At 40.9% G+C, this 10,393-nt stretch overlaps 1 protein-coding gene across 1 annotated transcript; it reads right to left on the bottom strand.

Moving 5' to 3' along the window:
* Positions 1-1,780: 1,780 nt before the first annotated feature.
* On the bottom strand, positions 1,781-5,755 carry nfkbiab (nuclear factor of kappa light polypeptide gene enhancer in B-cells inhibitor, alpha b). Its single transcript, XM_077575206.1, has 6 exons — positions 5,241-5,755; positions 4,172-4,277; positions 3,865-4,075; positions 2,665-2,753; positions 2,324-2,584; positions 1,781-2,228 (listed from the first exon to the last, which is right to left on the bottom strand). The coding sequence occupies exons 1-6, from the start codon at positions 5,489-5,491 to the stop codon at positions 2,193-2,195; spliced, it is 954 nt and encodes a 317-aa protein (XP_077431332.1). The 5' UTR covers positions 5,492-5,755; the 3' UTR covers positions 1,781-2,192.
* Between the last annotated feature and the right edge of the window lie 4,638 nt (positions 5,756-10,393).

Genomic DNA, 10,393 nt, shown 5'->3' with positions numbered 1-10,393 from the left:
TGTACTTTTCAAAATAATTTCATAATCTGGGAGAGTGCATGCAGTCTGTCATATAATGGCTAGCATAAAATGATTGCATCACCTTCAGTGGATTTATCTCCAAGTTCCTTAAAGATACAGTGTATTTAGTGACATCTAGTGGTGAACTAATAGAATGCAACGATTTTTAAGCATGTGGACTACGGTGCCTCAGAGAGACCACACTTCCCACGGCCGATACTGCATAGCTGGGTATTGAAATCGGTATCGGGGGCCAAAAAACTGTATCGGAACAACACTAGTATCGATCGGTACTCACGACGGCATTCAATACCAGAATCATTCGCCCTTTTGTGGCCGTTTAGTGGCAATGAAGAAGTGGGTCTCTCAAGTATGGTCAGAGGCCTTTTTCTTTTTTAATGTTCCTAGATTTTCATGGTGTTCCACAAAATTGCATACACAATATAATAGCTGATGCTTCTTTTTTTTCATATTAAGGAATGAATGCCAGCAAGACTATTCTTCAAACAAGGGAAATTCCAGTAATGAAAATGATATAATTTTGAATGAGGAATAGCAGTATTGAAAGTGGATACATATAGATTGTACATGTTACATTATTTGAATATAATGTTGAGCCTTAATAATAGGCTACATGTTTGACTTTCTGTTGGTAGCAACTTATTTATAATGGTTTGGCATCATAGAGAAAGTCAACTCCCCCAAAAATGCCTTAGCAATAAAATTTTCTATGTAGTCTAAATATGGTATTTTCGTTAATATTGTGTTTGTGGAATTTGAGTTAAGCAGCAATATCCAGCAGTTTTCATCAGTATTAGATGGCGGCTATTTTGTCACTTTGCTGTCGAGTGTAAATTACATTACAGTTGGTCAGGTTTCACGTAACAAGCAATCACAGCTCAGCTTCAGAAAACAGTTTCTGATTAATATTACAGTTGTGGAATATGAGTTATGTAAAAAAAAATCCAGCAATTTTTATCCATAGAGGGTGGCCATTTTGTCATTGCTGTCGAGTAAAAATGACATCAGTTGCTCAGGTCTCACGTAACAACCAATCACAGCTCAGCTTCAGAAAACAGGTGAGCTGTGATTGGTTGTTGCCTGAGCCCTGAGCAACTGTGATGTCATCTTCAGTCGACAGCAAGTGGTAAAATGGCCACCCCCTGAGATTCCACAAATGCAATAAATAAATTAATCAGAATTTCATGTTTCGACAAGTGACGTCACATATATTATTGCAAAGAAATGTTTAAGGTTGACTTCCCCTTTAATATGTAGAGTAAGCTTAATGATAGATTAAACACATTGCCATCATATGCGAATACATTATCACTTAGTTGAAGTGAAACTCTTGAACGACCTCCCTTATCTTGACTGAAACATCCTGTTGGGCAGAGATTCTTCCCTTCTTTGGAGCACGAGGACGGAATGTGATGTACAGCTGAGTGTTCTTGGGAATTTCCGGTTGGCCCACACTCCAAAGCTTCCTGGTTGACGCTGCCTCATTCTGCACACAAAATTCCCCGCACTTGTTGTCGATGTGTAGCAAGTTCCTCATTCCCAGCCAGCAGTCTGCCTTCCTTGCGTGACAGAATCTTGTGTAATAACGAAACATACAAACTCACCTGCTGTTATTCAGGTCAACAAAACCACCAACAGAATGTCGTTTCTCTTATTATTGCCGCCTTGATTGTGTTCCATTGTTTTATTGTGTGGATTATTTCGATTCAAATGTGTTCCCTTTATTCTCTGTCGTAGTTTGACCACATACAAACAGACGTTTCACTGATAAATATGAGGGTTTTAATTTAAATGGAGTGTCGCTGTCAAACATTTACAACCTGTATTACTGTACACAGACACAGCTTCCATAGAAAATACATCTTTGTATACACAGCATTTACAATATCATACAAGAGAGCTGCTTGTGTGCATTTGTGAATGATTGGCAGCCATAAAAAGCAAGCCGCATGCTCACATGGTGCCTTTCCCGCAATTTGATTGGGCTGCCAGTGTGTTTGATAAGCTCCTACAGCTGCCTGTTAGCTTCTTTCACTCTCTTTGCTGTCCACTGTTTGTGTCACAAGACCTCCGCCACGTCCGTACGCCGTCGGCCGCACCGCGTGGCGAGCGGTCGACGCCTCAAGGCCTTTTCTCTTCACTTCATCCCCAGGGTCACATTTCATCTCCTGCTAGTGGCCGTTCCACTGGATGTCATCATAGCCCACCTGAAAAAAACAACAGCGTTAAGGCTAGCAAACTAGCGAGCTAGCGAACTGCTCGTTACTGGAACGTGCGGCCGTCGTTTTGAGCGCGCGCGCACCTCCTCGTCCGAGTCGCTGTCATCCTCGTCCTCGCTGTCGTCCGACTCGCTGTCGGGAAGCTCCCTCAAGTCGGGACGAGTCAACGCAAACAGTTCTTTTTTGATGTCGTCATTGGCGCGACCGTAGGTGAGGTGGAAGGGGGTGTGGCCGCCGAACGTCAGGAGATTGGGGTCAGCTCCCTTTTTCAACAGCAGTTTGACTAACGACAGATTCTGCTGGTCGACGGCCAGGTGCAGCCCGCTGCGGCCGTTGCGCTGCTCCTAGAGGACGGGAGGAAAATAGCGGTGACATTGAATTTGAATTCACGCACAAGTGTGGAATACACTTAAATAAAACGTACCTTTGAGTTGACATCAGCTCCCAGATCTACAAGATTCTCCACCAGCGAGAGGAAACCGTGAACTGAGGCCAAGTGGAGGCAGTTCTGACCTGTTGATGAAGACAGAAGCAGCTTAACATCCGACACCACCACAGAGGGACGGACGTTTGGCAGAGCGACAAGTCAAGCGGAGGCTCTCATGTCTGAATTACGCAAGTCCAAGCTGCCAACAAACATCAAAATTTCACATAAATTTGCGTATTTTGCTTTTACAAGTTATTTTTACTAAAATATATATATATATATATTAAACTGTTTCATAAATTTAATTTTCTTATTTTAATGTTTTGCATAATCTAGTAATAAGATAAATGGAAAAAAATAGAGGTCTGAAAACAATCAGACAAAAGTGCAATCTAGTTCTTTATTGTAAGCATTTGTTTCGTAATATTTACTAAGTTCACGTTTCTTCTTCCCCGTAAGTGCACTACCAGCTCAGTGGTCGAGTGGAAGGTTGTGGGTTCAATCCCTGGCTGGGTAATACCAAAGACGTTAAAAATTGGACCCGTTACCTCCGTGCTTGACACTAAGGGTAAGTTAGCCAAACGTAAAAGAATATGTGTATGTATTTTAAGAAAATAATTATATAGATTACAGCTTGAAAAAAGTCAACATTACTTGTTTTTGAGTCTAAAAAATACTATTTTCAAGACCACTGTGGTTGATATTGGTTTAGTATTATTTTCCGAAAATCTTACAGGTACATTTAAGCAAAATGTTCTTGTTCTGTTGGCAAATAATTTTGCTTATTTGAAGTAATAATTTTCTTATTTTACTGTATTTTTATTCTTAAATGTTCTACTGTTAGTCTCTATAGAGACTCTAGAGTCTCTATAGAGACTAACATAGCCTGAGTGTTGACTTTTAATTTGGACCTTTAATTTTCATGACTATAATCGGCTTAGCAATGTAAACTAATGTTATGTTGACATATAATATCATTGAGCGGAAACGTGTAAATGCAAAAAAAAAAATACTAGAGGGCCGAGTATTGTACCCTGCGGTACTCCACACTCCCAACACTTAACCTGTAAGTTTTATTTGTTCTCACATGCTAAAGCAAAATTTTACAACCCCTAAATTGGGACACTTGTAAAGTAACAGTGACTTGTAGTCGAGCAAAATAAATAACTAAAATATGCTGCCTTGCTAAAAACTTACCTTGGTAATTGCATGCCGCCAGCATCGTTTGGAGATGCTCCGGACGACAAAACTGTGTGAGGACGCTGAAGCACAGAAGGTTGCCGTGGCGACAGGCTATATGGGTGGCCATGTCCCCACTGTCGTCCACCAGCGTGGGATCGCAGCCGTCGGCCAGGAGGCGCTGGCACACGTCCGACTGGTTTGTTATGACTGCTAAATGGAGAGGCGTCTAAAGTGGGATACAGACAGAGAGAGATGAAACGTCCATCGGTGGCTCTGTGCAGACGGGGGGCTTCACGGGCTAAACACACGTCAGCTCACGCACCTGTCGCTGGTCATTTTGGACGTCGAGGAAGTCTGTGTTCTTGGAGAGCTCGATCATTGTTCGGATGTAGTCCTTTGCCTCGTGGATAATAGCCAAGTGGAGTAGCCTGGAGACAGACAAGACAAGCTGTTATAAAAACAAAACACTTCCACCTAAAAAAGATGATCAGAGTTAAAGGATGCTCGAATGAGCCTTAGATTTGTCAACTAACATTTCACGTTTGTCTATATTTTGTGGCTCGTAGATTGTTTGAAACTGTGCGCATTGTGTCATGAAACAATAAGTATTATCCAATTCTACCAAATTGGTCTGAAAAGATGCCAGTGACATATAGCGACAGGCAGAACAATTAAATGAGCTTCTCATGGGCAGAATGAAGGTCATTTTTCTTTCTAATTGATGTGCCTTGGCTCAATAAAAGTTGGGAAACTCTACATTAATTGATTGGTAGTTAATCATTAGTGGGATTACGCTGTATTTTTTTGTAATTCTCAAAGTAGGTCTGCACTAATTTAAAAGTCCCCTGCTTAAACGTGACGTCAATTGACCTGTGTCCTCTGTGCGGCGTTCACGGAACAGTTGCAATGAGAACACTCCATTGCAGCTCCAGCTTTTTCTAAAAGTGGCCCTCGTGCCGGTGGCACATGTTTTTCAAAGTGTGTGATTTTAGATACTTTTTGACCACTTGTAAACACTTCTTGTTTTTTTGACGAGCGGGAGGGCGCGCCGGTTGGGATTGTTCGGCGGCGCGCATGGGGACTTTCCCAGTCTGACCCGCGGCCATAGTAGATTCCGACTGATAATGGCCTTTTGTTTACGTGCGAGCCCACTGTTTTAGGCCGCAGCTAAACCGGTGATTACTAACCAAAAGACTTCCAGTGTGGTGCAAGTAGCATCACGTTACTTTAAAAGAAAATGGGAGGGGGGTCGAGATCCGGCTGAATTGTGACACGCATTTTAATGGCAAATGGGAAGAAAACGCTACCCACAGGAAGGAGCTCGAATTACCTCGCAGACGGGCCCAGTTTGCCGACTAGTTAAGCGAGTGAACAATCGTGCTTCAACTTACGTGTCTCCGTCTTCGCTGACTTGTGTTTTCCATTCTTGGATGTCGGCGGTTGCACAAGCTGCAAGTTGCTTGTTTTGCGACGGCTGGCATTCGAGCTGCAGGCGCCATATCTCGTCCGCGACCGCCTGGTAGTCCTCCTCTTTCAGGGAGTCGACGCCGCTGTCCAAACGCTCGTCCGTCGACGGCTTTCCTTCTTTTGACTCCCGGTTGTAATCCATTTGGTTGGTGACAGTGGTCCTGTGGAGGGCCATGGTCGCGCCTGCTTGTTGTTAGCTAGGATCTGTGCTCGGTTTGTACGCGACGCGTCCACTGAATGAGTGTGTGTGGCTGGAGACTTGCAAGGGTGGAGCTAAAGCCACTAGGTGGGGGATTTCCAGCAAACTGCCACCGAAAATAAACGCAGGCTTGCATCGCTTGGCAAAAAGTGGGGATTTCTAGTGAGGCTCGTGCACGCAGAGCCATGACAAATTTGCATGTCGAATTTGCAATTCTGACAATCACGACCACTTCAATTTTTAGATAACTACCAGGTTAATGTGTGATAACGATTAGCACGTGGACGGTACTGAAAGGAAATTGTGGACTTTCCACAGGCGGCAGAAGTACACAATGTTGTAGTTGTCACGCTGAGGTGTGTCATAGTAAATTGATAAAATGAAACTTGTGATTTGTGTGTTGCTTGCTATGGGAAAGTAAAATATATACATAAAAATAATGCTCTCTCTATGGTAATAAATCCTACGTCAACATTGTTATGTTTTTGGAGGAGTAGTTCGATTCAAATGTTTTAGAACGTAAAGTATGTGATTTAACCTGCCATGATGCCATTTTCTTTACTGCTGCTTCGCTTTTGTGTACTCTCATAGTCTAGGCTACTTCTGCTACATGCACTAATTCGCTAACTAAAAGCTAACCAGAGTGATTAATTATCATTTGTCAATGCCATTTTGCATCCTGGGAGCAATGGCTCATTCATTCAAATCAAATCTGGAAAGAACAATGACACACACACACATATTCATTATTCACAACTCTAAATGCTGCTTTTCAATTCGGTTTGCTTCTGCTTGTTATTTGAATGTGTTGGATGTCTGGATATATGTGAATTTGATTTCATGAATGCATGACTGTAGATGGTATGACAAACAATGACTTCTTCTCAGCTACATTGGTTGCAAGTTGCTATGGTGTGAAACTCATGACTTTGATGTTGAACATAAGAATCAAAGGTTCTTTTCTAAAGACCAATTATTTTTAAGTTTTCATTCAAATCAAGCAGTTACTCTAAAGAACTTGTGGTACACTAACAATGGGTCTAAGAATACTGCACCCATGTGAAAATGGCAGAACAATCACAGCTAAATAAACAGATATAAATACTTTCCCCTAGGTGTGGGGGTGGCAAGAGTGACGAAGGTGGCTATGGGCACCCTTGGCCACCATTTATCTCAGCCGCTGTGAACATCACTGGATAATTTTATGAGTACCACTCATGAATAAGTATTACATCGCTCATTGCGGTTTCTTTGTTTTTAGCAGGCTATTCAAGAGGTTCTCAACAAGGCTGTGTGACGTAACCACCTTTGCGTTACAGTATGTTTTAAAAACCAGCAATGTTCTACAAGTGGGACTTGCTTCACTTCCAGTCAGTTTGACGATAAATACTTTTTAGTATCGAACCAATCATCAGTGTTAATGAGCATATTTGCATTTTGGGAGCAGAATACTCACAAGTGCACTTTTGTTTTGTAAATTTTGGAAGAAGATTCGATTTTGAGTAAATCACATGTTACAGAATACCTGGAGAGAGTACACTGCTGGTGCCACTCAGCTTTGACGGCACAGTGAAAACAAGACCTCTGTTTGAACCTTTGCATGGCGGCATGAATAGAGGGAGGAATGCAGTCAGCTGAATAAGTTTCACTGTCGTGAAAAAGAATGTCACACTTAGACAGAGCTCAGCTTTATTAGGAAAACATTCATCTTTTTATTTGTAATTTTCGAGTGACTATTTTACATTTTATGCCTCTGATGAATACAAAACGTGTTTTGTATAGCAGGTAGAAATGATGTATAAATCATCAATCAGCCTTTTGAAGTCACATCAGCAGTCATTAAAGTGAAACTCGACAGCACGAACATAAACATGGAGAAGAACAGAATGGTGCGTTCATGTGACCGGAGATTTTCGCCTGGGTGGCTGCGTCATCCTCACATCAGGTGGAGCATCAATTTACCAACCATCCCCTCAATAATACTTGGCTTGAATGGAACATTTGCAATTTATAGCAATAAAAAATTCCAACATTAAAATGTATGGTTTGGATGCTAAGCTTTCATCCAAAAAACATACACGTTTATACGCTTGGGAATCCCGGGACCTTCTGGACTTGAGCTGACATGCACAACACAAAGAGATTGACTCATCATGAAACAGCAAATTATATGAATGGAGGGTCAAAGTCAACGATGAGTCACGGAATCATCTTGTGACTTTATTGACTGTGTTGAATAGTTCACCTGGCCCACAACCTGCTTCACCTCTCCCCACTTCCTGTACAGTGCACTCACATCCGATCTCGCAAACGTCCCATTATTTGAATCATATATTAACGATAGAGTAATCATGTAACTTAGCGATACCAAATAGAAATACATTGATTAAAGAACACCCATACTTCAAAATATATGAACTTTTGCATCAATCTTATCCTGACTTAAATTCTGACACAGTTCGGTTGATAGAACCCATTGACAGAGCAAATGGTGGTGGCCCACTGAAACAAACAATTGTTCTGACAGCTTTATAAATTCTTGCATATCTCAGAAATAACTATTTTGCTGTCTGAAATAAATGAAAATTGGTAGCTTCTTGCCTCTTCAGATCACAGATCAGTCTGGTGTACTGTATTGCAAAAGCGCAATGAGGGTCCCTCTCGTGGCCCCTCTAGTGGCCAGTGGCATTAATGACAGCTCGTGTGACAGAACACCCAAAGGTTTGACTAATCAAACTAATTACAGTTCAGTCAACTGAATGTTGACAGAAACACTCAGTTAATTATATATATATATATATATATATATATATATATATATATATATATATATATATATATATATATATATATATATATATATATATATATATATATATATATATATATATATATATAATACAGTAATAATATTAATACATCAGATTTATACAGCGCCTTTTCTGGACACTCAAAGACGCTTTACAATGGATACATTATTCATGCGTGAAGTGTTTTGCCCAAGTGCATTTGGAGAGAGCTGAAATTAAACAGCAGACCTGCTTAATGGGTGACCAACTCTACCTCCTGAGCCTCGGCCGCCACAGTAAGTAACTAGAAGACCATGGCGTGAGCCTGTGTTTCTGACACGAACAGCTGTCAACAAATGTAAATATGTACTGACATATTTGTTCACTTTATGACGTATGATTAAGCTGCTCAGGAGGAGCGGTGTGACCTCTACCAGCGTTGTGGTCAGGGAGGGGGGCAAGAGAGGAACTTCTCTTTTTAGCCACTAGATGGAGACAGACGACAGTTTACTGAGATTTGACCAGCTGAGTTGAATTGAGCACTTAACGTTTATCGTCTCTTTTTAGTTGTGAATCTGATGTCTCCATGTAAGAGTAGATGTAGCAAAAACAAACAACATAACAACTACAAAGTGCTCCATCATCAATGAAACACAAATGTGACAACAAATTAAGTGTTGTAGTTGTTATTGCCAATTTCCAAATTATTTGGCCTGTGACATATGCTGTACTGCAAAGAAAAGATGTGAAAAGTAAAAGATGTGTAGCTGTTATGCTATTGGGCTCCATGTTGACGACGCTCCTCATCCTCAGATCCTCCAGCCATTCTTCCTCGCCATTCATCCATCCATCTAGCAGTAACATTGCAGAAAGTCCAACGGCAAGATTTCCGCGGAACATGGGGAGGTTGCAAAAATGCTGCTTATATAGGCACAACATAAAAATCAATAGAAACGGTGGCAATGCTATGTGCGGACGAAAACGCCCAACCATCAAAAGCATCAATATTCTTCTTCACAATTAATTTCATGGCCAAAAATGTTGAAAACAGTCAACAATGGGTCCACATGACGTACAATACACATTAAATTACAAAAAAAAAAAAAGTGTACACATTTAAGAATGGGGACTGAATAATCTATTTTTCAGGGATTACAGTATTGTCAGGATGATTGTGAACCAGTTCAAAATAGCCGAAGTTCCATCAGAGATGATGTGCTCCATATCCAATTGGACAGAAACAGTTATCAGTTGAGAAAGACCGCTCAACTGTATAATAGTCCACTACACAGATCAATAGTCATTTTCGCTGTCTGGGTGATTATTCAGCTCGTTGCACATACGGATATACACCCATGGGACATTTAATTTAGTACACTTGCACAATTTCAGGAGGCCCTGACGTTCCTACAGCGGTGATATCACCTGATTTTGTGCCATAGTCGATCACTCACGTATACGATCCCGTCCAAAAGTATTGGAACGGCAAGGCCAGTTCCTTACTGAAGACATTTGGCTTTCAGATTAAAAGATGAAGATAAGACAAAAGTTCAGAATTGCCGTTTTTATTTTATGTTTTTTACATCTGGATGCGTCAAGTGCCTTTTGTTTGCACTCACCCATTTTTCAAGTGAGCAAATGTATTGGAACAGACATTGTTAAATTAATTTAAAATGAATAACATTTCATATTTGCCTTTACTGCAGCCTCCTTTAGTTCAACTTTCATGTGAGGTGCGCAATTAGTACCCAAATGCAGACAGGACACGTGAGTTGGAAAACAAAGAGTCTTTATATCCAAAAATACAAAGTAACAACAGAGAGCAGGGCTGTATTCAGATGGCCTTGAAAAAAACGCTTGATGGAGGAATCTTGATCAGGATTTTCCGCAGAACTCAAAAATACAAAGCAACTGCATGAAGCTGGGTTGGATGCAGAAAACATGGAAGAAAGCTGGCATGGAAGCATCGGCTAAAGAACTTCGACGTGTTGACACAAATAGGGAAATGCACAATTCTATATGACAGAATAAAGGCTTATATGAAGCAAAATAAGAGTCACAAATACAGAACCTAAATAGAGGGCCTAAG

Source organism: Vanacampus margaritifer, chromosome 1 (assembly GCF_051991255.1).
Source record: "Vanacampus margaritifer isolate UIUO_Vmar chromosome 1, RoL_Vmar_1.0, whole genome shotgun sequence".
Taxonomy (NCBI): Eukaryota; Metazoa; Chordata; class Actinopteri; order Syngnathiformes; family Syngnathidae; genus Vanacampus; species Vanacampus margaritifer.
The sequence above is the reverse complement of the archived record's forward strand: the minus strand, read 5'-3'. Positions and strand labels throughout refer to the sequence as shown.